At 46.4% G+C, this 27,387-nt stretch overlaps 1 protein-coding gene across 1 annotated transcript; it reads left to right on the top strand.

Annotated features, from left to right (window-relative positions):
- The first annotated feature begins 585 nt into the window (after positions 1–585).
- Positions 586–19,808, top strand: LOC110505947 (zinc transporter ZIP9). The gene is made up of 7 exons (XM_036962272.1): positions 586–1,684; positions 2,059–2,167; positions 4,424–4,630; positions 5,083–5,151; positions 6,870–6,955; positions 14,861–14,995; positions 15,230–19,808. Exons 1-7 carry the CDS (start codon positions 1,583–1,585, stop codon positions 15,464–15,466), a joined length of 945 nt encoding a protein of 314 aa, XP_036818167.1. The 5' UTR covers positions 586–1,582; the 3' UTR covers positions 15,467–19,808.
- Positions 19,809–27,387: the final 7,579 nt, after the last annotated feature.

The following is a 27,387-nucleotide window of genomic DNA, read 5'->3' on the forward strand; positions in this document are numbered from 1 at the left end:
GTCAATGGGAATGTTTTTACAAGAGGGAATCAGAAGAACTAACATGATGTCACTCATCACAGTCAGTCAGAGAGGAGGAAGTCACATGATGAAAGACACTTTAATTATATATATTTTTTAATGTAACCTTTATTTAACTAGGTCAAGTCGGTTAAGAACAAATTCTTATTTACAATGACAGCTTACCCTGACAACACCGGGCCAATTGTGCGCTGCCCTATGGGACTCCCAATCACGGCCAGGTTGTGATACAGCCTGGATTCGAACCAGGGTGTCTGTAGGGATGCCTTAGCACTGAGATGCAGTGCCTTAGACCGCTGCTCCACTCTTTTGATGTAAAGAGTATTTTAACAACCCATTCATCTGTGTTTGAGGCATAAGGGTGCATGTCATTATGGCAAAATAGTTTAGCCCCCTATTAGTGTTCTAATGACTTACCTTGTTGATTAAAGGCCAAATAAAATTCTATGATTAAATACGCTTTTTAAAAAAAAATATATATATATATATATATATATTTGTAAAGTAGTAGTAGTGGGAGTTAGCCACATTCTCCATAAGGGTTCGCTAACAGTCCGTCAACAGAAGCGCCCCCTGGCGGAGATGGGGCTGAGGGAGAGAGAAGACATATCTGACTACTTCTAAGAAAAGATGAACAACTACCAGCTAAAACAATTTAAGTTTTTTTATACATGTAATACATTGGTTTATGTTTGAAACATCTGCTGTATCGGTCCACAAAGTCAGAGAAGAAAAGTAAACAGAGAAAGAATGCAGATTTTGTACGTGGCACGTTTACGTGGCGTGAACAATGAGCGTTACCCGGAACTGCTACATTTGGCAGAAACATTTCGAGCTAGATAGCTATAAAGAATAATAGCTAAGTGCAGTTAGTTTTGCTCAAAAATTATTCAAAAATAAATAAAATAGCTACATTGAAGAGTACGATATGGGCAATACACTTTCTAGAGATGACAACGTGTCAACTGTAGCCAACAATACTTTGTGAGGGAAGATAGTTAGCCTAGCAGGCTATCTAATTTTGCTAACGTTACAGTAGCTACTACTAGATGATGTTTAGATTTCTGCAAAAGTAAGAAGCAGATTAGCTAGATTGACATTAGATTGCATAAACAACCGTGTTCAATGTCGTAGTGGTTAAATCGTAGAGTTATTTAGCAGAACTGACCACATGGCTGTTTAGACCTCTGTGCAGATAGTTTTAGTTATCTATCATTGCTGCGAAGTCGATTCTTGTGATCAATGATTGACATTTTAGTCATTTAAGTATAAGAGCGACTTACAATTCATGAATTTGTTTTAAGATAGTTAGGTGAGACGACACATCACGTTAAATTTTCCCTCAACAAAGTATTTATCACCAAAGGCAGTGCTAGTGGGAAAAGAGAAGTACCATTTGATTTATAGTTATTTTTTATACTTGGCGTTATCTGTCTAGCAATCAAGTTTGCCAACCTATCCATCTAGTCAGTTTCTGGATTGAGACTAGTCTGTTTACCGCTCTAGCTACCACTTTCCAATAGTCAGGCTAATTGTTGCATAGCAAAGCACAGCTGCAATTATGTCTATGGACGACTTCACTTCGATCAGCCTGCTGTCCCTGGCCATGTTGGTGGGGTGTTATGTGTCTGGAACCATTCCTCTGGCTGTCAACTTCTCAGAGGTGAGTAGCACTCAAACTTTGCCTGAGTGACATAATTGAACTTGAAGCGGAGACTTCAGCTGAAGTCCTTAGCTACTGAGATCACTATGCATATAAAGGCACACATTTCGCTACACTCGCATTAACATCTGCTAACCATGTGTATGTGACATAAGATTTGATTTGAGTGTATCAATCAGACTGTTCTAACCGTCACATGCAATTCTACATCTTCAGTGACGTTAGCTAGCCTAATAATTGCTATTCCGAGGCCAAAGTTAATGTGTTGACTATTGATCCTTACCCCTCTCCTGTCCTGGTTGTCCTGTTGATGAACCCCCCTGTCCTGGTTGTCCTGCTGATGAACCCTCTGTCCTGGTTGTCTGGTCCTGCAGGAGAAGCTGAAGCTGGTGACGGTCCTGGGAGCAGGGCTGCTGTGTGGTACTGCCCTGGCTGTCATCATCCCCGAGGGGGTCCATGCCCTGTATGAGGAGGTCCTGGAGGGTGAGACTCAATCTGCATACCAAATGGAACCCTATTCCCTTTATACTGGTCCAATGTTAGCTAGCTCTGGTCCAACGTTAGCTAGCTCTGGTCCAACGTTAGCTAGCTCTGGTCTAACGTTAGCTAGCTCTGGTCCAACGTTAGCTAGCTCTGGTCCAACGTTAGCTAGCTCTGGTCTAACGTTAGCTAGCTCTGGTCCAACGTTAGCTAGCCCTGGTCCAACGTTAGCTAGCCCTGGTCCAACGTTAGCTAGCTCTGGTCCAACGTTAGCTAGCTCTGGTCCAACGTTAGCTGGCCCTGGTCCAACGTTAGCTAGCTCTGGTCCAACGTTAGCTAGCTCTGGTCCAACGTTAGCTAGCTCTGGTCCAATGTTAGCTAGCCCTGGTCCAACGTTAGCTAGCCCTGGTCCAACGTTAGCTAGCCCTGGTCCAACGTTAGCTGGCCCTGGTCCAACGTTAGCTAGCCCTGGTCCAACGTTAGCTGGCCCTGGTCCAACGTTAGCTAGCCCTGGTCCAACGTTAGCTGGCCCTGGTCCAACGTTAGCTAGCCCTGGTCCAACGTTAGCTGGCCCTGGTCCAACGTTAGCTAGCCCTGGTCCAACGTTAGCTAGCTCTGGTCCAACGTTAGCTAGCTCTGGTCCAACGTTAGCTTGCTCTAGTCCAACGTTAGCTAGCTGGTCTCAGTCTCTACTGTCTGGGTTAGGGTCTCGGTCTCTACTGTCTGGATTAGGGTCTCAGTCTCTACTGTCTCGATTAGGGTCTCAGTCTCTACTGTCTGGGTTAGGGTCTCAGTGTCTACTGTCTGGATTAGGGTCTCAGTCTCTACTGTCTGGGTTAGGGTCTCAGTGTCTACTGTCTGGATTAGAGTCTCAGTCTCTACTGTAGTGGTTAGGGTCTCAGTCTCTACTGTCTGGGTTAGGGCCTCAGTCTCTACTGTCTGGGTTAGGGTCTCTTTCTCTCCTGTCTGGGTTAGGGTCTCAGTCTCTACTGTCTGGGTTAGGGTCTCATTCTCTCCTGTCTGGGTTAGGGTCTCAGTCTCTACTGTTAGGGTCTCGGTCTCTACTGTCTGGGTTAGGGTCTCTGTCTCTACTGTCTGGGTTAGGGTCTCTGTCTCTACTGTTAGGGTCTCTCTCTACTGTTAGGGTCTCAGTCTCTACTGTCTGGGTTAGGGTCTCTCTCTCCTGTTAGGGTCTCAGTCTCTCCTGTTAGGGTCTCAGTCTCTCCTGTTAGGGTCTCAGTCTCTACTGGCTGGGTCTCAGTCTCTACTGGCTGGGTCTCAGTCTCTACTGTTAGGGTCTCTGTCTCTACTGTTAGGGTCTCTGTCTCTACTGTCTGGGATAGGGTCTCTGTCTCTACTGTCTGGGATAGTGTCTCTGTCTCTACTGTCTGAAATAGTGTCTCTGTCTCTACTGTCTGGGATAGTGTCTCTGTCTCTACTGTCTGGGTCTCAGTCTCTACTGTCTGTGTCTCTGTCTCTACTGTCTGTGTCTCTGTCTCTACTGTCTGTGTCTCTGTCTCTACTGTCTGTGTCTCTGTCTCTACTGTCTGGGTCTCTGTCTCTACTGTCAGGGATAGTGTCTCTGTCTCTACTGTCTGGGTCTCTGTCTCTACTGTCTGGGTCTCTGTCTCTACTGTTAGGGTCTCAGTCTCCCCTGTTAGGGTCTCAGTCTCTACTGTCTGGGTTAGGGTCTCAGTCTCTACTGTCTGGGATAGTGTCTCTGTCTCTACTGTCTGGGTCTCAGTCTCTACTGTCTGTGTCTCTGTCTCTACTGTCTGTGTCTCTGTCTCTACTGTCTGGGTCTCAGTCTCTACTGTCTGGGTCTCTGTCTCTACTGTTAGGGTCTCAGTCTCCCCTGTTAGGGTCTCAGTCTCTACTGTCTGGGTTAGGGTCTCAGTCTCTACTGTCTGGGATAGTGTCTCTGTCTCTACTGTCTGGGTCTCAGTCTCTACTGTTAGGGTCTCTGTCTCTACTGTCTGTGTCTCTGTCTCTACTGTCTGTGTCTCTGTCTCTACTGTCTGTGTCTCTGTCTCTACTGTCTGGGTCTCTGTCTCTACTGTCAGGGATAGTGTCTCTGTCTCTACTGTCTGGGTCTCTGTCTCTACTGTCTGGGTCTCTGTCTCTACTGTTAGGGTCTCAGTCTCCCCTGTTAGGGTCTCAGTCTCTACTGTCTGGATTAGGGTCTCAGTCTCTACTGTCTGGTTTAGTGTCTCTGTCTCTACTGTCTGGGATAGGGTCTCAGTCTCTCTCTCTGTGTAGGTGTGCACCACGCCCCTGGCCAGGTGGAGGGGGTGGGGGTGTCTGAGCCCAAGGAAGGTGTGGATGCAGCTCTGGGGGTCAGTGGGGAGCACAGCCACAGCCACGAGCACCTCCATGCCTACATCGGGGTTTCTCTGGTCCTGGGGTTCGTTTTCATGCTGCTGGTCGACCAGATAGGAAGCGCCCACGTACACAGCAGTGCTGACGGTCAGTCTAAAGACACACACACACACACACACACACACACAGCAGTGTTGACGGTCAGTCTGGACTCACTCTGTCTGTCTGTCTGACTGACTGACTGACTTGGTGTCTGTCTGTCTGATTTGGTGTCTGACTGACTGACGGATTTGGTGTGTCTGATTTGGTCTGTCTCTGTCTGTCTGATTTGGTGTGTGTCTGTCTGACTAACTGACTTGGTATGTGTGTGTCTGTCTGACTAACTGACTTGGTATGTGTGTGTCTGTCTGACTGATTTGGTATGTGTCTGTCTGTCTGACTGACTTGGTGTGTGTCTGTCTGACTGATTTGGTATGTGTGTGTCTGTCTGACTGATTTGGTGTGTGTGTGTGTGTGTGTGTGTGTCTGACTGTCTGACTTGGTGTGTGTGTGTCTGTCTGACTTGGTGTGTGTCTGTCTGACTTGGTGTGTGTGTTTAGATCCAGAGTCTGCGAGGGTTGCCAGCTCAAAGATCACCACCACCTTGGGACTAGTGGTCCATGCAGCAGGTAAGATGGCTTCCTGATACAGTGTTTTAGGAAGAAGAGACAGTGGATGTCTATGGAGGCTTGTAGCTGGATTCTGCATCCTATCTACTGTACATAATGTTATGTGAATTGGCAATTATTTTGGTTGTATATTCTGTTTTATTCAGTAGGTCAAATTCCTGGTACATATACAGTGACTATACTAAACATTAGGAACACCTTCCTAGTATTGAGTTTGCACCCCGTTTGGCCCTCGGAACAGCCTCAATTCGTCTGGGAACGGACTCTACAAGGTGTTGAGAGCGTTCCACAGGGATGCTGGTCCATGTTGACTCCAATGCCTCCCACAGTTGTTTCAAGTTGTCTGGATGGTTTTGGGTGGGTGGGTGGACCATTCTTGATACACACGGGAAACTGTTGTGTGAAAAACCCAGCATCGCTGCAGTTCTTGACACAAACCGGTGAACCTGGCACCTACTACCAAACCCCGTTCAAAAGACAATTAAATATTTTGTCTTCCCCATTCACCCTCTGAATGGCACACGAACACAACCCATGTCTCAATTTGTCTCAAGGCTTAAAAATCCTTATTTAACCACCCGTCTCCTCCCCTTCATCTACACTGATTGAAGTGGATTAAACAAGTGACGTCAATAAGGGATCATATCTCTCACCTGGATTCACCTGGCCAGTCTGTTAGGGTTGAATGGAGAGAACTCGGTTACTGGGATTTACTGCCCAAAACCACTCCCTTTTTACAGGATAAATAACTTGAGAGAAACCGATTAAATTATTATTATAAATGATGTCTATGAACAGCATGGTGTGAAATGGAACTGTTAAATGAGGGAGGGACAGGCAGACCGTCTCAGTGTGGAGGGAGGGACAGGCAGACCGTCTCAGTGTGGAGGGAGGGACAGGCAGACCGTCTCAGTGTGGAGGGAGGGACAGGCAGACCGTCTCAGTGTGGAGGGAGGGACAGGCAGACCGTCTCAGTGTGGAGGGAGGGACAGGCAGACCGTCTCAGTGTGGAGGGATGGACAGGCAGACCGTCTCAGTGTGGAGGGAGGGACAGGCAGACCGTCTCAGTGTGGAGGGAGGGACAGGCAGACCGTCTCAGTGTGGAGGGAGGGAATGGCAGACCGTCTCGGTGTGGAGGGAGGGACAGGCAGACCGTCTCGGTGTGGAGGGAGGGACAGGCAGACCGTCTCGGTGTGGAGGGAGGGACAGGCAGACCGTCTCGGTATGGAGGGAGGGACAGGCAGACCGTCTCAGTGTGGAGGGAGGGACGGGCAGACCGTCTCAGTATGGAGGGAGGGACGGGCAGACCGTCTCAGTGTGGAGGGACAGACAGACCGTCTCGGTGTGGAGGACAGGCAGACCGTCTCGGTATGGAGGACAGGCAGACCGTCTCGGTGTGGAGGGACAGGCAGACCGTCTCAGTGTGGAGGGAGGGACAGGCAGACCTTCTCGGTGTGGAGGGACAGGCAGACCGTCTCAGTATGGAGGACAGGCAGACCGTCTCAGTGTGGAGCAGCCGTTCACAATGCCTGTAGACCTATCATCTCATCATTGTAACTTTTTTTATTGTGACAGTTCGGTCTACATTTGCTCCAGCATAGCCTACACTACATAAATATAAAGAACAAATGCTTGTCTAATTTACCCAACTTTAGAGCAGGTGTTCTTAATGTTTTGCATGGTGTGCTGGGTAAATAAAGGTGATTCTGATCTTCCAGCTGACGGCGTGGCTCTCGGAGCAGCGGCTTCAACTTCCCAGACCAGTGTTCAGCTCATTGTCTTTGTGGCCATCATGCTTCACAAGGTACAGTGACAGTTCATCTTGTTATCTGCCATCTTGTGTTTTCAGCGGTCCCTCTCAGCGTGGATATAATGATAATGTGTTGTTTAACAGCTTCCTTCCTTCCATATCGGATCCTCTGTCTCTTTAAACACAACGTGACCCCTCTCTGCCAAGTTGATGGCACTAGGAGTTAGTTAAACCAATTCAACTCAGTTTTCATGTAACTGCCTAATTAATCGAAGCACTTCAGTGAATTAGTGATGCATAGTATGTTGAAAGCTTCCGTACAGGTGTGGTATTAACATCCCTGGGAAATGAACTGAACTGAATGACTACTGACCCGTAGGCCACTTCCATCATCGCTTCTAGAGCAGGCCTGCAGGCCACTTCCATCATCGCTTCTAGAGCAGGCCTGCAGGCCACTTCCATCATCGCTTCTAGAGCAGGCCTGCAGGCCACTTCCATCATCGCTTCTAGAGCAGGCCTGCAGGCCACTTCCATCATCGCTTCTAGAGCAGGCCTGCAGGCCATTTCCATCATCGCTTCTAGAGCAGGCCTGCAGGCCACTTCCATCATCGCTTCTAGAGCAGGCCTGCAGGCCACTTCCATCATCGTGACGTGCTTCTAGAGCAGGCCTGCAGGCCACTTCCATCATCGTGACGTGCTTCTAGAGCAGGCCTGCAGGCCACTTCCATCATCGTGACGTGCTTCTAGAGCAGGCCTGCAGGCCACTTCCATCATCGTGACGTGCTTCTAGAGCAGGCCTGCAGGCCACTTCCATCATCGTGACGTGCTTCTAGAGCAGGCCCGCAGGCCACTTCCATCATCGTGACGTGCTTCTAGAGCAGGCCCGCAGGCCACTTCCATCATCGTGACGTGCTTCTAGAGCAGGCCTGCAGGCCACTTCCATCATCGTGACGTGCTTCTAGAGCAGGCCTGCAGGCCACTTCCATCATCGTGACGTGCTTCTAGAGCAGGCCTGCAGGCCACTTCCATCATCGTGACGTGCTTCTAGAGCAGGCCTGCAGGCCACTTCCATCATCGTGACGTGCTTCTAGAGCAGGCCTGCAGGCCACTTATTTTCCACGGATGGCCACATTTAGAGTATATTTTTTACCATCGTTAACCAGAATCATCCATCATGTGTATGACTGACAGATATATATATAGATATATCTACTGTAAATCACGTCCAGATATGCCACTTATTTTACTTGTTTAATATGCACAGAAATAAACCACATCCATGTTCTCCTTTTGGTAGGTATTTTCTTTATTAAACATTATTATTATCATTATTAACGGGTATCAACAAAAACGTGAGAGAGAGAGAGAGAGAGAGAGCTCAGCATTACGTTTAAACTACTCAATCAGTGTGAGAAGTGAAGTGACCATCCTACCAATCCTCGACGATGTCATTTACAAATTAGCCTCCAATACCCTACTCAACAAATTGGATGCAACCTATGACAGTGCCATCCGTTTTGTCACTAAAGCCCCATACACTACCCACCATTGCGACCTGTACGCTCTCATTGGTTGGCCCTCGCTTCATACTCGTCGCCAAACCCACTGGCTCCATGTCATCTACAAGACCCTGCTAGGTAAAGTCCCCCCTTATCTCAGCTCGCTGGTCACCATAGCATCTCCCACCTGTAGCACACGCTCCAGCAGGTATATCTCTCTAGTCACCCCCAAAACCAATTCCTCCTTTGGCCGCCTCTCCTTCCAGTTCTCTGCTGCCAATGACTGGAACGAACTACAAAAATCTCTGAAACTGGAAACACTTATCTCCCTCACTAGCTTTAAGCACCAACTGTCAGAGCAGCTCACAGATTATTGCCCCTGTACATAGCCCACCTATAATTTAGCCCAAACAACTACCTCTTTCCCTACTGTATTTATTTTATTTATTTATTTATTTTGCTCCTTTGCACCCCATTATTTTAATTTCTACTTTGCACATTCTTCCATTGCAAATCTACCATTCCAGTGTTTTACTTGCTATATTGTATTTACTTCGCCACCATGGCCTTTTTTTGCCTTTACCTCCCTTATCTCACCTCATTTGATCACATTATATATAGACTTGTTTATACTGTATTATTGACTGTATTGACTGTTTTTCTCCTGTGTGACTCTGTTGTTGTTGTATGTGTCGAACTGCTTTGCTTTATCTTGGCCAGGTCGCAATTGTAAATGAGAACTTGTTCTCAACTAGCCTACCTGGTTAAATAAAGGTGTTCTCAACTGGCCTACCTGGTTAAATAAAGGTGTTCTCAACTAGCCTACCTGGTTAAATAAAGGTATTCTCAACTGGCCTACCTGGTTAAATACAGGTGTTCTCAACTAGCCTACCTGGTTAAATAAAGGTGTTCTCAACTGGCCTACCTGGTTAAATAAAGGTGTTCTCAACTAGCCTACCTGGTTAAATAAAGGTATTCTCAACTGGCCTACCTGGTTAAATACAGGTGTTCTCAACTAGCCTACCTGGTTAAATAAAGGTGTTCTCAACTAGCCTACCTGGTTAAATAAAGGTATTCTCAACTAGCCTACCTGGTTAAATAAAGGTATTCTCAACTGGCCTACCTGGTTAAATAAAGGTGTTCTCAACTAGCCTACCTGGTTAAATAATAAATAAATCAAGAAGTCTCTGATGGACTAGAGCAGTGAAGTCAGATATAATTTCTGACGTCACTATGCGCAGGATTGCTGAGAGGTGAGAGTCAGTAAGAGATGATCTGTGCCTTGACTTGTTATATTTCATCACTGAACTTTTCTGTGCACGTACAACACTACCGTTCACTACCTTGTTTTCCATGAAAACGTACATCAAATGAAATGAACAGGAAATATAGTCAAGACGTTGACAAGGTTATAAATAATGACTGAGTTTAAATAATAATTGTGTCCTTCAAACTTTGTTTTAGTCAAAGAATCCTCCATTTGCAGCAATTACAGCCTTGCAGTTGTTTGGCGTTCTAGTTGTCAATTTGTTGAGGTGATCTGAAGAGATTTCACCCCATGCTTCCTGAAGCACCTCCCACCAGTTGGATTGGCTTGATGGGCACTTCTTACGTACCTTACGGTCAAGCTGCTCCCACAACAGCTCAAAAGGGTTGAGATCTGCCTCCCATTATAGACAGAATACCAGCTGACTGCTTCTTCCCTGAATAGTTGTTGCGTAGTTTGGAGCTGTGATTTGGGTCATTGTCCTGTTGTTGGAGGAAATTGGCTCCAATTAAGCGCCGTCCACAGGGCATAGCGTTGCAAAATGGAGTGATACACTTCTGTCTTCAACATCCCTTTTGCCCTGTACAAATCTCCCATTTTACCTCCACCAAAGCACCCCCAAGGTATCACATCGCCTCCACCATGCTTGACAGATGGCGTCCTCCAACATCTTTTCATTTTTTATGTGTCTCACGAATGTTATTCTTTGTGATCCGAACACCTCAAACTTAGATTTGTCTGTCCATTTTTCAATCTTCCTCTGTCCAGTGCCTGTGTTCTTTTGCCCGTCTTAATCTTTTATTTTTTATTGGCCAGTCTGAGATATGACTTTTTCATTTGCAACTCTGCCTAGAAGGCCAGCATCCCGGAGTCGCCTCTTCACTGTTGACGTTGAGACTGGTGTTTTGCGGGTACTATTTAATGAAGCTGCCAGTTGAGGACTTGTGAGGCGTCTGTTCCTCTGTACGCCTATGTAGATATTCCATAAGAAATCAGCCGTTTCCAGCTACAACAGTCATTTACAACATTAACAATGTCTACACTGTATTTCTGATCAATTTGATGTTATTTTAATGGACCAGACTAGTAGTGTCATCTGATAGGGAACAGACTAGTAATGTCAGAACGTGGTCTGATAGGGGACAGACTAGTAGTGTCAGAAGGTCATCTGATAGGGAACAGACTAGTAGTGTCATCTGATAGGGAACAGACTAGTAGTGTCATCTGATAGGGAACAGACTAGTAGTGTCAGAAGGTCGTCTGATAGGGAACAGACTAGTTGTGTCAGAACGTGGTCTGATAGGGAACAGACTAGTAGTGTCAGAAGGTCATCTGATAGGGAACAGACTAGTAGTGTCAGAAGGTCATCTGATAGGGAACAGACTAGTAGTGTCATCTGATAGGGAACAGACTAGTAGTGTCATCTGATAGGGAACAGACTAGTAGTGTCAGAAGGTCGTCTGATAGGGAACAGACTAGTTGTGTCAGAACGTGGTCTGATAGGGAACAGACTAGTAGTGTCAGGTCGTCATCTGATAGGGAACAGACTAGTAGTGTCAGAAGGTCATCTGATAGGGAACAGACTAGTAGTGTCAGAAGGTCATCTGATAGGGAACAGACTAGTAGTGTCAGAAGGTCGTCTGATAGGGAACAGACTAGTAATGTCAGAAGGTCATCTGATAGGGAACAGACTAGTAGTGTCAGAAGGTCATCTGATAGGGAACAGACTAGTAGTGTCATCTGATAGGGAACAGACTAGTAGTGTCAGAAGGTCATCTGATAGGGAACAGACTAGTAGTGTCAGAAGGTCATCTGATAGGGAACAGACTAGTAGTGTCAGAAGGTCATCTGATAGGGAACAGACTAGTAGTGTCAGAAGGTCGTCTGATAGGGAACAGACTAGTAGTGTCAGAAGGTCGTCTGATAGGGAACAGACTAGTAGTGTCAGAAGGTCATCTGATAGAAAACAGACTAGTAGTGTCAGAAGGTCATCTGATAGGGAACAGACTAGTAGTGTCAGAAGGTCATCTGATAGGGAACAGACTAGTAGTGTCAGAAGGTCGTCTGATAGGGAACAGACTAGTAGTGTCGGAAGGTCGTCTGATAGGGAACAGACTAGTAGTGTCAGAAGGTCATCTGATAGGGAACAGACTAGTAGTGTCAGAAGGTCATCTGATAGGGAACAGACTAGTAGTGTCAGAAGGTCATCTGATAGGGAACAGACTAGTAGTGTCAGAAGGTCATCTGATAGGGAACAGACTAGTAGTGTCGGAAGGTCGTCTGATAGGGAACAGACTAGTAGTGTCAGAAGGTCATCTGATAGGGAACAGACTAGTAGTGTCAGAAGGTCATCTGATAGGGAACAGACTAGTAGTGTCAGAAGGTCATCTGATAGGGAACAGACTAGTAGTGTCAGAAGGTCATCTGATAGGGAACAGACTAGTAGTGTCAGAAGGTCGTCTGATAGGGAACAGACTAGTAGTGTCGGAAGGTCGTCTGATAGGGAACAGACTAGTAGTGTCAGAAGGTCATCTGATAGGGAACAGACTAGTAGTGTCAGAAGGTCGTCTGATAGGGAACAGACTAGTTGTGTCAGAACGTGGTCTGATAGGGAACAGACTAGTAGTGTCAGAAGGTGGGTCAGGAGGAGTAGTTTTCCCTTGAAGGCTTTGACAAGGCTGTACATCTGATGTGTAAAAAGGCCCTTCCTTCCCTTGTAGTTTGGAGTTCAGTTCATTCATGAGGGCCATGATGTCCACTGGGAAGGCAAAATCAACCAACCAACCATTCTTCATCTGGCAGTTGAGGGAAATCCACCTATTCTTTTCATTTGAAAAAAACTCAGCCATCTCCGACTTCAGGTGCCACACCCTTTTAAGCACCTTCCCCAAACTTAGCCATCTCTCACGTTTGTGTGGTAGGGGAGATCTGCATTACCTGACTCTGTCTCTTCCGACAGTGAGACAAAAACTGCCTGTGGTTTAAAGATTTTGCTCATTTTCATTTGGCTTTCAAGAGGCCCAATCTGCCTGTGCAACAAGGCCCATCTGCTAGAGCAACAAGGTCATTAACCAAAAAAGCCCATTTTAAGTTGATTTGAAAACCTGGAAAACACTAGCTATTCTGTTAAGGTTGTATGGAAGTGTATATAAATGTACACAAACTTTAATTAGACTTTTAATCAGGAAAGTATTCAGACACCTATTTCCTCATGTTACGTTAGTTTTATTCAAAATATTGATTAAATAAAACATTTTCCTCATCCATCTACACACAATACCCCATAATGACATCACAATACCCCATAATGACATCACAATACCCCATAATGACATCACAATTCCCCATAATGACATCACAATAACCCATAATGACATCACAATACCCCATAATGACATCACAATACCCCATAATGACATCACAATACCCCATAATGACATCACAATAACCCATAATGAAAAAGCGAAAAACAGTTTTTTTATACATTTTTGCACATTTATTACAAAGAAAAAACCCTTATTTTCAGACTCTTTGCTATGAGACTCGAAATGGAGCTCCAGTGCGTCCTGCTTCTGATGGTGATGGGGAGTCCCATAGGGTGGCGCACAATTGGCCCAGTATTGTCCGGGTCTGGCCGTCATTGTAAATAAGAATTTATTCTTAACTGACTTGCCTAGTTAAATAAAATAATTAAAAGAAGTGTGGCAATTTGGCAGCCGGGAGAAGGGAATTATAATGATTATTTTCAGCACAACGGCCGCTTTGACCGCAAGAAATGCATATTTTTTTTAGGCCGCTGGGAAATTTGAAGCACTACACACTGCCCTTACCCACCTGGATAAAAGGAATGCATATGTGAGGATGCTGTTCATCGACGACAACTCGGTCTTTAATACCATAGTGCCCTCTAAACTCACCACAAAGCTCATGGCCCCTGGGACTGGACTTCCTGTCTATGCAACTGTCCTGGATTGGACTTCCTGTCTATGCATCTGTCCTGGACTGGACTTCCTGTCTATGCAACTGTCCTGGATTGGACTTCCTGTCTATGCAACTGTCCTGGACTGGACTTCCTGTCTATGCAACTGTCCTGGACTGGACTTCCTGCCTATGCAACATTACTACCTCGACACTGATTCTCAACACGTGGGCCCCACAAGGGTGAAATCCTGTACTCCCTGTATACCCATGACACAGTTCCAACTTTTAAAAAAAATTACATTTATTTTTATTTAACTGGGAGGAGGTAGGTACTCTGACAGCGTGGTGCCAGGTCAACATCTGCACCCTCCACCTCAGCAAAACAAAGGAGAGGATTGTGGACTTCAGGAGGAACCATGTCGGGCTCGCCCCCATTCTCATCAACGGGCGTTATTCAAAAGGCAGTTTCTTGGTAACAGTTGAATAAAATGAGAGAAAATAAGAAACCCGCTATTGATAGTAACACTGCTCTTTAATAAGTTTTACATATCGGCCTCAAGGCCCTCGTCAAGCTTCTTTTTTCCCCCCTCGATGTTCCTTTGCGAACACGTCTCCGAGGAGCTGAAATATCAAACCGCACTGACGTCGTGGCGAAGAAGGCAGGACAGCGACTCCTCGAGATCAGGATGCTGAAGAAATGTGTTCTGTCCCCGAGGACCGTCGGTGTTGTTCAGGGGCTGTTGGTACAGTAACTCGCAGACCGCATGGCGCTACAGAGAGTGGAACGCTCAGCCCAACGCTCCATTGCCTGCTCACCGCCTGCCCTCCAGGACAACTACATCACCAGGTGTCGCCGGAAGGCCAAGAAGATCATCAGGGACTTCAACCACCCGAGCCAAGGCCTGTTCTCCCCGCTTCCATCACTCAGACATGGGCAGTACAGGAGCATCATGTCAGACTGGCCAATAGTTTCTTCCCTCAGACCATCAGACTGCTGAATAGCCACCACTAGGCAGCTCCCTAATCCACCTACTCTCCTGATTTACAAATCCTTATTTAACCCGTCTCCTCCCCTTCATCTACACTGATTTGAAGTGGATGTAACAGGTGACATCAATAAGGGATCATATCTTTCACCTGGATTCACCTGGTCAGTCTGTCACGGAAAGAGCAGGCGTTCTTAATGTTTGTACACACCGTCTCTATTTGTAGGTGTGTCTGTTCTCTGTAATTCCTCTCGTAATTAAACCCTGTCTCTTTCTTTCCCCCCAGGCCCCAGCAGCCTTTGGCCTGGTCTCTTTCCTGATGCATGCTGGTCTGGAGAGGAATCGGATCCGTAAACACCTGCTGGCCTTCGCCCTGGCAGCACCTGTCCTCGCCATGGTTACCTTCGTAGGACTCAGCCAGGTCAGTTGGTTGTCTATGATCTCTTCCAATATCCCACTACCTTTTCTCCCCACTACCACCTCCCCAATACCCTTTCTCCCCACTACCACCTCCCCAATACCCCTTGTCCCCACTATCACCTCCCCAATACCCCTTCTCCCCACTACCACTACCCCCCCCCCCCCCTCCCCAATACCCAGCCAACCCCCTCCCTATTCTAACTACCCCCAATTGTTTTGTCCTCTCTACCTCCAGAGCAGTAAAGAGGCACTGTCCAACGTGAACGCCACAGGCGTGGCCATGCTGTTCTCTGCCGGGACCTTCCTGTATGTTGCCACCGTACACGTTCTGCCTGAGGTGGGCGGGACCGGACACAGCCACTCCCCCACACCGGGGAAGGAAGCAGCGAAGGGACTGAGCAAGGTGGAGGTTGGGGCTCTGGTTCTGGGCTGTCTGCTACCGCTGGTGCTGTCTGTGGGACACCACCACTAGACACACACCGCTAGTAGACACAAAGGAGACCGAGGGGAGGAGAGGAAAGGAGGGATGTAGTAATGAGAGGAAGAGTGGGTTTAGAGGGAAAGCAGCCTAACGGACATCTCTATCACACATCTCAAATGTCTTATGTACCTGTTCTGTTGATGGACTTCTGATTTGGTTGGATTGCGGTTGTTGTGTCCTCGTTGCCGGGACAACGACCTGCGGGTGGAATCGGAACCGCGCTGGACAACACAAAGGGATGATGATGATGTCATAACCATAGTAATAAGGACCTCCCACTTGTTCAACACTCTAAAGGAAGTGCTATCTGCTGATACTGATGACACAAGACTGCTACCATGGTTTCTGCTTCTTTTAAGCAGACATTTATTTTTCTATTTTGGGGGGGGGGGGGGGGGGGGTCTCTCTAGGTAGGCTTTACATGAACTCATGTTAATGTACCTGCTTTTGTTCTGTTGCTGAGGACTGGGCTGTGAGAAATGAAGGGATAGTTGTGACATCTTGCAGTAAAAGTAAAGGTTTTAAATCAAGAGTGATTTTTCACTCTCACTTTTCAGAGCATTGTTTATGTGCTACGATGAGCTTGCACTCTGACACACGGTGTTCTTACTGTGAGATTAAATGTAGTCTATATTCAAATTCTTGCTAGTGCAATCAGTAACTAATTAGAAGTTTACATGTGAGTAGTTGCACTTCTATGACTTGTGGCCTGATCTATAGGCTATTTATTTATCTACCGTACTGTTAAAGGACATTGGACATTTGAGAGACATGTTGTCTATAAGACTGCTGTCCACAGACTCTAGCAAACCTGTTAACTGAGGCTTATTAAAGGGGAAATCCGCAGTTCAAACGATAACCAAAGGAATCCCCGCCACCTTGTTGGGTAAACAGCTTGAAGGATGACTGTCTTGCTTCAGACTCACAATGGAAGCCCCAGGACCAGCCTCTAAATTATACACCGTAATGGAAGCCCTGGCCCCCAGGACCAGCCTCTAAATTATACACTGTAATGGAAGCCCTGGTCCCAGGATCAGCCTCTAAATTATACACTGTAATGGAAGCCCCAGGACCAGCCTCTAAATTATACACCATAATGGAAGCCCCAGGACCAGCCTCTAAATTATACACCATAATGGAAGCCCCAGGACCAGCCTCTAAATTATACACCGTAATGGAAGCCCTGGTCCCAGGATCAGCCTCTAAATTATACACTGTAATGGAAGCCCCAGGACCAGCCTCTAAATTATACACCATAATGGAAGCCCCAGGACCAGCCTCTAAATTATACACCATAATGGAAGCCCCAGGACCAGCCTCTAAATTATACACCGTAATGGAAGCCCTGGTCCCAGGACCAGCCTCTAAATTATACACCGTAATGGAAGCCCCAGGACCAGCCTCTAAATTATACACCGTAATGGAAGCCCTGGCCCCCAGGACCAGCCTCTAAATTATACACTGTAATGGAAGCCCTGGTCCCAGGACCAGTCTCTAAATTATACACCGTAATGGAAGCCCCAGGACCAGCCTCTAAATTATACACCGTAATGGAAGCCCCAGGACCAGCCTCTAAATTATACACCGTAATGGAAGCCCTGGCCCCCAGGACCAGCCTCTAAATTATACACTGTAATGGAAGCCCCAGGACCAGCCTCTAAATTATACACCGTAATGGAAGCCCCAGGACCAGCGTCTAAATTATACACCGTAATGGAAGCCCTGGCCCCAGGACCAGCCTCTAAATTATACACCGTAATGGAAGCCCTGGTCCCAGGACCAGCCTCTAAATTATACACCGTAATGGAAGCCCCAGGACCAGCCTCTAAATTATACACCGTAATGGAAGCCCCAGGACCAGCCTCTAAATTATACACCGTAATGGAAGCCCTGGTCCCAGGACTAGCCTCTAAATTATACACCGTAATGGAAGCCCTGGCCCCAGGACCAGCCTCTAAATTATACACTGTAATGGAAGCCCTGGCCCCCAGGACCAGCCTCTAAATTATACACTGTAATGGAAGCCCTGGTCCCAGGACCAGCCTCTAAATTATACACGTAATGGAAGCCCCAGGACCAGCCTCTAAATTATACACCGTAATGGAAGCCCCAGGACCAGCCTCTAAATTATACACCGTAATGGAAGCCCTGGCCCCCAGGACCAGCCTCTAAATTATACACTGTAATGGAAGCCATGGTCCCAGGACCAGCCTCTAAATTATACACCGTAATGGAAGCCCCAGGACCAGTCTCTAAATTATACACCGTAATGGAAGCCCTGGTCCCAGGACCAGCCTCTAAATTATACACCGTAATGGAAGCCCCAGGACCAGCCTCTAAATCATACACCGTAATGGAAGCCCCAGGACCAGCCTCTAAATTATACACCGTAATGGAAGCCCTGGCCCCCAGGACCAGCCTCTAAATTATACACTGTAATGGAAGCCCTGGTCCCAGGACCAGCCTCTAAATTATACACCGTAATGGAAGCCCCAGGACCAGCCTCTAAATTATACACCGTAATGGAAGCCCTGGTCCCAGGACTAGCCTCTAAATTATACACCGTAATGGAAGCCCTGGTCCCAGGACCAGCCTCTAAATTATACACCGTAATGGAAGCCCCAGGACCAGCCTCTAAATCATACACCGTAATGGAAGCCCCAGGACCAGCCTCTAAATTATACACCGTAATGGAAGCCCTGGCCCCCAGGACCAGCCTCTAAATTATACACTGTAATGGAAGCCCTGGTCCCAGGACCAGCCTCTAAATTATACACCGTAATGGAAGCCCCAGGACCAGCCTCTAAATTATACACCGTAATGGAAGCCCCAGGACCAGCCTCTAAATTATACACCGTAATGGAAGCCCTGGTCCCAGGACTAGCCTCTAAATTATACACCGTAATGGAAGCCCTGGCCCCAGGACCAGCCTCTAAATTATACACTGTAATGGAAGCCCTGGTCCCAGGACCATCCTCTAAATTATACACCGTAATGGAAGCCCCAGGACCAGCCTCTAAATTATACACCGTAATGGAAGCCCCAGGACCATCCTCTAAATTATACACCGTAATGGAAGCCCTGGTCCCAGGACTAGCCTCTAAATTATACACCGTAATGGAAGCCCTGGCCCCAGGACCAGCCTCTAAATTATACACTGTAATGGAAGCCCTGGTCCCAGGACCAGCCTCTATGCACCATAAAATCTAAACTTATATCAACCCATGAATTACCCTGCTTTCTTTTACGTTTGGTTTCAAATGTGGTTCTCTTCAGACCTGTTTTCCTGAGTGATTGCAGGATAGCTACTGGTCTACTTGATGGCAAGTAGACTGGGTACTGGTCTACCTGATGACAAGTAGACTGGCGACTGGTCTATTTGATGGTGGTAGACTGGGGACTGGTCTACCTGATGACAAGTAGACTGGGTACTGGTCTATTTAATGCTGGTAGACTGGTACTGGTCTATTTGATGGTGGTAGACTGGTACTGGTCTATTTGATGGTGGTAGACTGGTACTGGTCTATTTAATGGTGGTAGACTGGTACTGGTCTATTTAATGGTGGTAGACTGGTACTGGTCTATTTGATGGTGGTAGACTGGTACTGGTCTATTTGATGGTGGTAGACTGGGTACTGGTCTATTTGATGGTGGTAGACTAGTACTGGTCTATTTAATGGTGGTAGACTGGGTACTGGTCTATTTGATGGTGGTAGACTGGTACTGGTCTATTTAATGGTGGTAGACTGGTACTGGTCTATTTGATGGTGGTAGACTGGTACTGGTCTATTTAATGGTGGTAGACTGGTACTGGTCTATTTGATGGTGGTAGACTGGTACTGGTCTATTTGATGGTGGTAGACTGGGTGATTTTAGGGTACATGACATTAGGCATTGTTCCGTGAGTAGTCAGACCAATAGATGCATTATAATGAACTCTGAACTGAGGGACCAGTAATATGGAGTGTAGACCAACAGACAGTCGCCGGTAGATGTTCAGACTGATGGCTTTGTCTGGATCACCTCGTGTCTGTCTGTGAAGAGGGACTTAGTTATTTGCATTTGGGTCAAACAAAACAGCAGTTGTGACGTAATGACTTTAGATTTATTTTTTTATTTTTTTTCTGATTTGCTTTTAATTTATCTTCTGTCCTTATCAATGTTATAAAATCTCAGCAATAAGCATGTTAATTTTGTGAGCTCTGGTGTCCGTGTCTACCCACACAGAGTTATCCATTATATTGACCAGGTGGTTGAGTGGTCATCTCTAACAATTGAAAGAGATGCCACTCAATGCCCCTATTCGATCAAATAAACCACACGTAGAAAATAAGCCTTATGTTGTTTTTTAAAACCAAATTTAACACTCATTAACCTCTGTACAAAACCTCCTGGTTTAGTGAGTGAAACATTTTATACGAAACACCACCTGCTGGAGAAAACAGATTTTGGGCCCAGTTATCCCTCTCTCTTCTCTTCTTCTGTGGTTGTGGAGGTGGTTGTGCGTGCAGTACCTTCAGCTGCAGACTGGTTTTTTTTCATTCATGAGATTTCATGGAACCAAACTAAGTCTGTTCTAAAGGGATATCATCCCTACTGGTTCTTAGTGAAATAGTGGATCTCTTGAAGCTTCTTGGTTCTAGTCGAAAGACGTGTGTGTGTGTGTGCGCATGCGTGTGTGTGTGTGAGAGAGAGAGAGTTGAGGGGCATCAGGGGTTAGCAGTAGATATCATGCTTCGGGGATTGTCATGTGATCATTCCATAAGGAGTCAGACATTTTTCCATCTGTTGATAGTGGAAAGACGTGTGTGTGTGTGTGTGAGAGAGAGAGAGTTGAGGGGCATCAGGGGTTAGCAGTAGACATCATGCTTCGGGGATTGTCATGTGATCATTCCATAAGGAGTCAGACATTTTTCCATCTGTTGATAGTGGAAAGACGTGTGTGTGTGTGTGTGAGAGAGAGAGAGTTGAGGGGCATCAGGGGTTAGCAGTAGACATCATGCTTCGGGGATTGTCATGTGATCATTCCATAAGGAGTCAGACATTTTTCCATCTGTTGATAGTGGAAAGACGTGTGTGTGTGTGTGTGAGAGAGAGAGAGTTGAGGGGCATCAGGGGTTAGCAGTAGACATCATGCTTCGGGGATTGTCATGTGATCATTCCATAAGGAGTCAGACATTTTTCCATCTGTTGATAGTGGAAAGACGTGTGTGTGTGTGTGTGAGAGAGAGAGAGTTGAGGGGCATCAGGGGTTAGCAGTAGACATCATGCTTCGGGGATTGTCATGTGATCATTCCATAAGGAGTCAGACATTTTTCCATCTGTTGATAGTGGAAAGACGTGTGTGTGTGTGTGTGAGAGAGAGAGAGTTGAGGGGCATCAGGGGTTAGCAGTAGACATCATGCTTCGGGGATTGTCATGTGATCATTCCATAAGGAGTCAGACATTTTTCCATCTGTTGATAGTGGAAAGACGTGTGTGTGTGTGTGTGAGAGAGAGAGAGTTGAGGGGCATCAGGGGTTAGCAGTAGACATCATGCTTCGGGGATTGTCATGTGATCATTCCATAAGGAGTCAGACATTTTTCCATCTGTTGATAGTGGAAAGACGTGTGTGTGTGTGTGTGAGAGAGAGAGAGTTGAGGGGCATCAGGGGTTAGCAGTAGACATCATGCTTCGGGGATTGTCATGTGATCATTCCATAAGGAGTCAGACATTTTTCCATCTGTTGATAGTGGAAAGACGTGTGTGTGTGTGTGTGAGAGAGAGAGAGTTGAGGGGCATCAGGGGTTAGCAGTAGACATCATGCTTCGGGGATTGTCATGTGATCATTCCATAAGGAGTCAGACATTTTTCCATCTGTTGATAGTGGAAAGACGTGTGTGTGTGTGTGTGAGAGAGAGAGAGTTGAGGGGCATCAGGGGTTAGCAGTAGACATCATGCTTCGGGGATTGTCATGTGATCATTCCATAAGGAGTCAGACATTTTTCCATCTGTTGATAGTGGAAAGACGTGTGTGTGTGTGTGTGAGAGAGAGAGAGTTGAGGGGCATCAGGGGTTAGCAGTAGACATCATGCTTCGGGGATTGTCATGTGATCATTCCATAAGGAGTCAGACATTTTTCCATCTGTTGATAGTGGAAAGACGTGTGTGTGTGTGTGTGAGAGAGAGAGAGTTGAGGGGCATCAGGGGTTAGCAGTAGACATCATGCTTCGGGGATTGTCATGTGATCATTCCATAAGGAGTCAGACATTTTTCCATCTGTTGATAGTGGAAAGACGTGTGTGTGTGTGTGTGAGAGAGAGAGAGTTGAGGGGCATCAGGGGTTAGCAGTAGACATCATGCTTCGGGGATTGTCATGTGATCATTCCATAAGGAGTCAGACATTTTTCCATCTGTTGATAGTGGAAAGACGTGTGTGTGTGTGTGTGAGAGAGAGAGAGTTGAGGGGCATCAGGGGTTAGCAGTAGACATCATGCTTCGGGGATTGTCATGTGATCATTCCATAAGGAGTCAGACATTTTTCCATCTGTTGATAGTGGAAAGACGTGTGTGTGTGTGTGTGAGAGAGAGAGAGTTGAGGGGCATCAGGGGTTAGCAGTAGACATCATGCTTCGGGGATTGTCATGTGATCATTCCATAAGGAGTCAGACATTTTTCCATCTGTTGATAGTGGAAAGACGTGTGTGTGTGTGTGTGAGAGAGAGAGAGTTGAGGGGCATCAGGGGTTAGCAGTAGACATCATGCTTCGGGGATTGTCATGTGATCATTCCATAAGGAGTCAGACATTTTTCCATCTGTTGATAGTGGAAAGACGTGTGTGTGTGTGTGTGAGAGAGAGAGAGTTGAGGGGCATCAGGGGTTAGCAGTAGACATCATGCTTCGGGGATTGTCATGTGATCATTCCATAAGGAGTCAGACATTTTTCCATCTGTTGATAGTGGAAAGACGTGTGTGTGTGTGTGTGAGAGAGAGAGAGTTGAGGGGCATCAGGGGTTAGCAGTAGACATCATGCTTCGGGGATTGTCATGTGATCATTCCATAAGGAGTCAGACATTTTTCCATCTGTTGATAGTGGAAAGACGTGTGTGTGTGTGTGTGAGAGAGAGAGAGTTGAGGGGCATCAGGGGTTAGCAGTAGACATCATGCTTCGGGGATTGTCATGTGATCATTCCATAAGGAGTCAGACATTTTTCCATCTGTTGATAGTGGAAAGACGTGTGTGTGTGTGTGTGAGAGAGAGAGAGTTGAGGGGCATCAGGGGTTAGCAGTAGACATCATGCTTCGGGGATTGTCATGTGATCATTCCATAAGGAGTCAGACATTTTTCCATCTGTTGATAGTGGAAAGACGTGTGTGTGTGTGTGTGAGAGAGAGAGAGTTGAGGGGCATCAGGGGTTAGCAGTAGACATCATGCTTCGGGGATTGTCATGTGATCATTCCATAAGGAGTCTGACATTTTTCCATCTGTTGATAGTGGAAAGACGTGAGAGAGAGAGAGAGAGAGTTGAGGGGCATCAGGGGTTAGCAGTAGACATCATGCTTCGGGGATTGTCATGTGATCATTCCATAAGGAGTCAGACATTTTTCCATCTGTTGATAGTGGAAAGACGTGTGTGTGTGTGTGTGAGAGAGAGAGAGTTGAGGGGCATCAGGGGTTAGCAGTAGACATCATGCTTCGGGGATTGTCATGTGATCATTCCATAAGGAGTCAGACATTTTTCCATCTGTTGATAGTGGAAAGACGTGTGTGTGTGTGTGTGAGAGAGAGAGAGTTGAGGGGCATCAGGGGTTAGCAGTAGACATCATGCTTCGGGGATTGTCATGTGATCATTCCATAAGGAGTCAGACATTTTTCCATCTGTTGATAGTGGAAAGACGTGTGTGTGTGTGTGTGAGAGAGAGAGAGTTGAGGGGCATCAGGGGTTAGCAGTAGACATCATGCTTCGGGGATTGTCATGTGATCATTCCATAAGGAGTCAGACATTTTTCCATCTGTTGATAGTGGAAAGACGTGTGTGTGTGTGTGTGAGAGAGAGAGAGTTGAGGGGCATCAGGGGTTAGCAGTAGACATCATGCTTCGGGGATTGTCATGTGATCATTCCATAAGGAGTCAGACATTTTTCCATCTGTTGATAGTGGAAAGACGTGTGTGTGTGTGTGTGAGAGAGAGAGAGTTGAGGGGCATCAGGGGTTAGCAGTAGACATCATGCTTCGGGGATTGTCATGTGATCATTCCATAAGGAGTCTGACATTTTTCCATCTGTTGATAGTGGAAAGACGTGAGAGAGAGAGAGAGAGAGTTGAGGGGCATCAGGGGTTAGCAGTAGACATCATGCTTCGGGGATTGTCATGTGATCATTCCATAAGGAGTCTGACATTTTTCCATCTGTTGATAGTGGAAAGACGTGTGTGTGTGTGTGTGAGAGAGAGAGAGTTGAGGGGCATCAGGGGTTAGCAGTAGACATCATGCTTCGGGGATTGTCATGTGATCATTCCATAAGGAGTCAGACATTTTTCCATCTGTTGATAGTGGAAAGACGTGTGTGTGTGTGTGTGAGAGAGAGAGAGTTGAGGGGCATCAGGGGTTAGCAGTAGACATCATGCTTCGGGGATTGTCATGTGATCATTCCATAAGGAGTCAGACATTTTTCCATCTGTTGATAGTGGAAAGACGTGTGTGTGTGTGTGTGAGAGAGAGAGAGTTGAGGGGCATCAGGGGTTAGCAGTAGACATCATGCTTCGGGGATTGTCATGTGATCATTCCATAAGGAGTCAGACATTTTTCCATCTGTTGATAGTGGAAAGACGTGTGTGTGTGTGTGTGAGAGAGAGAGAGTTGAGGGGCATCAGGGGTTAGCAGTAGACATCATGCTTCGGGGATTGTCATGTGATCATTCCATAAGGAGTCAGACATTTTTCCATCTGTTGATAGTGGAAAGACGTGTGTGTGTGTGTGTGAGAGAGAGAGTTGAGGGGCATCAGGGGTTAGCAGTAGACATCATGCTTCGGGGATTGTCATGTGATCATTCCATAAGGAGTCAGACATTTTTCCATCTGTTGATAGTGGAAAGTTCAATCTGTTGCAAAACTGTGTTTTTATGAGTTATTTAAATAAATCAAAATGAATGGGTGCAATGTGTCCCGACTCTGATTGGTCACCTGTCCTGGCCAGATTTGGTCACCTGACCCGACTCTGATTGGTCACCTGTCCTGGCCAGATTTGGTCACCTGTCCCGACTCTGATTGGTCACCTGTCCTGGCCAGATTTGGTTCACCTGTCCTGTCCAGATTTGGTCACCTGTCCTGGCCAGATTTGGACACCTGTCCTGGCCAGATTTGGTCACCTGTCCTGGACAGATTTGGTCACCTGTCCTGGCCAGATTTGGTCACCTGTCCTGGCCAGATCAAACCCACCCCTGAGCTATCCCACAACTGGCCACGCAGGGCTCTCCAGAGGGTGGTGAGGTCTGCCCAACGCATCACCGGGGGCAAACTACCTGCCCTCCAGGACACCTACACCACCCGATGTCACAGGAAGGCCAAAAAGATCATCAAGGACATCAACCACCCGAGCCACTGCCTGTTCACCCCGCTACCATCCAAAAGGCGAGGTCAGTACAGGTGCATCAAAGCTGGGACCGAGAGACTGAAAAACAGCTTCTATCTCAGGGCCATCAGACTGTTAAACAGCCACCACTAACACAGAGAGGCTAAATAGCCATCCACTAGCGGGCTACCACCCGGTTACTAAACCTTACGTGCTGACCGTACCGCTCGTCCGCCATCGTGCACAGGTTGATTTAGTCCACCCACACCAGACGCGACCAGGACACGCGGGTTGATTTAGTCCACCCACACCAGACGCGACCAGGACACGCAGGTTGAAAGGCAGGCCCTACCTATGTGTTCTGGTGCCATAAATGTTAAGAAATTTGAAATGTTTTATACTTTTTACTTTTCATACTGAAGTATATTTTAAATCAAATGCTTTTAGAATTTGACTCAAGTAGCATTTTACTGGGTGACTTTTACTTGAGTCGTTTTCTATTAAGGTATCTTTGCTTTTACTCAAGTATGACAGTTGGGTACTTTCTCCACCGCTGTCATTAAGCCTACACATCCTCCGAGAGCAACTTCTCCCAAAAGTTTTGAGAATGACACAAATATTAATTTCCACAAAGTTTGCTGCTTCAGTGTCTTTAGATATTTTTGTCAGATGTTACTATGGAATAGTGAAGTATAATTACAAGCATTTCGTAAGTGTCAAAGGCTTTTATTGACAATTACATGAAGTTGATGCAAAGAGTCAATATTTGCAGTGTTGACCCTTCTTTTTCAAGACCTCTGCAATCCGCCCTGGCATGCTGTCAATTCACTTCTGGGCCACATCCTGACTGATGGCAGCCCATTCTGGCATAATCAATTCTTGGAGTTTGTCAGAATTTGTGGATTTTTGTTTTGTTTACCCACATCTTTAAGAATTGACAACAAGTTGTCAATGGGATTAAGGTCTGGGGAGTTTCCTGGCCATTGTTAGGGAAGATTCAGAATTTGTTGGTAACATATGTAAGATGTTTTATATTCATCAAATGTGTGTAAGTTAATTCTCATCAGAATGGTATTTTTGTGTTATTCTGTGGTGAGGGTTGCAGTATCTGTTCTATGTCAAGACTAAGTTGCATGGCCGCTGAGAGGGGAGAGGTCAAAGTGTCATCATGTGTAAACATATCTTTCACTCTCTACCTTTCCCATAGTGGGGAAAGGAAGGTTGCAGTGTCTGGAATCATTCTATGCTCCCTTTTATGTTGTTTCTATCTTAACCTATAGCCTCACCCTCCTCTCCGTGTTACGGTGCGTGAATGAGGACCCAAAAGCGAATTAACGTAAACAGAGCTTCTTTAATAACAAAACAAAACGTAGGCTCAGATGGACCGGCAGGTTCCGACAGGACAGGACAAGGTTGCAGCAAACATGACGATAGTCTGGTTCAGGCATGAACAACACAAACAAGAATCCGACAAAGACAGGAGCAGAAACAGAGAGAGATATAGAGGACTAATCAGAGGGAAAAAAGGGAACAGGTGGGAAAAGGGGTGACGAGGTAGTTAGGAGGAGACAAGGCACAGCTGGGGGAAAGAGGGGGAGAAAAGGTAACCTAACAACGACCAGCAGAGGGAGACAGGGTGAAGGGAAAGGACAGAAACAAGACACAACATGACAGTACATGACACTCCGTGAGTTTGTCCAGGAGTTTGTATTTAGAGTGGGTTGTATCTAAATGACAATTTGATATATGCCTGTTGTAATGGAGGATTGGTTTATGGTTTGGGAAAGGAGACAAAGCTGAACGATGAGTTATGTCTATGCTGTCTGACTATGTGGGTCTTTGCTATTAAAGGAACTCAGTTGCATTGTAAGGGGGCTCTCAGAGGATTCACTGGGAGACACTGAATCAATCTGAGAGTCACAGGGTTGTGATAGAGCTCATATAATTAAAGATGGACTTTTATAACTAACTCTGACTTGTGTGTGTGGTTTGCTCCCATGATTTGGTAAATAGAGGAAATTTCCACGACATTTGGCGACGAGGAGGGGATGTGAATCTTCACTCGGTGACCGTTCCTACGATCTAGGTAAATAAATCGTGCACGAGGGATCCCCTAAACTTGGGATCTCAGGGAGAACCACACTTCGGGAAACGGAGCAGATGGACCAACCTTTGATCTAAGAGGAAGCGAGCCGAGTGGATACCACATCTCGAACTGAGTTTTTTTTAAAGAAAAAGGTGAGCGAACCACACACAGATTTGAAGTAGAGTTTTTTAATTATGCCTGTTATACTCTGAGCGTGAATTCCTTTGTAAGGAAGGCACCTTGGCGGCGTAAGCAGGGCCGAGTCAGAGGAGAGTAAT

Source organism: Oncorhynchus mykiss, chromosome 25, assembly GCF_013265735.2.
Source record: "Oncorhynchus mykiss isolate Arlee chromosome 25, USDA_OmykA_1.1, whole genome shotgun sequence".
Lineage (NCBI taxonomy): Eukaryota > Metazoa > Chordata > Actinopteri > Salmoniformes > Salmonidae > Oncorhynchus > Oncorhynchus mykiss.

Excerpts from the sequence above, each read along its gene's own strand:
- LOC110505947 (XM_036962272.1), top strand. The coding sequence starts at position 1,583 with ATGTCTATGGACGACTTCACTTCGATCAGCCTGCTGTCCCTGGCCATG. Across the intron at positions 4,631-5,082 it reads CGTACACAGCAGTGCTGACG|ATCCAGAGTCTGCGAGGGTT; the intron begins GTCAGTCTAAAG and ends GTGTGTGTTTAG. Across the intron at positions 5,152-6,869 it reads ACTAGTGGTCCATGCAGCAG|CTGACGGCGTGGCTCTCGGA; the intron begins GTAAGATGGCTT and ends CTGATCTTCCAG.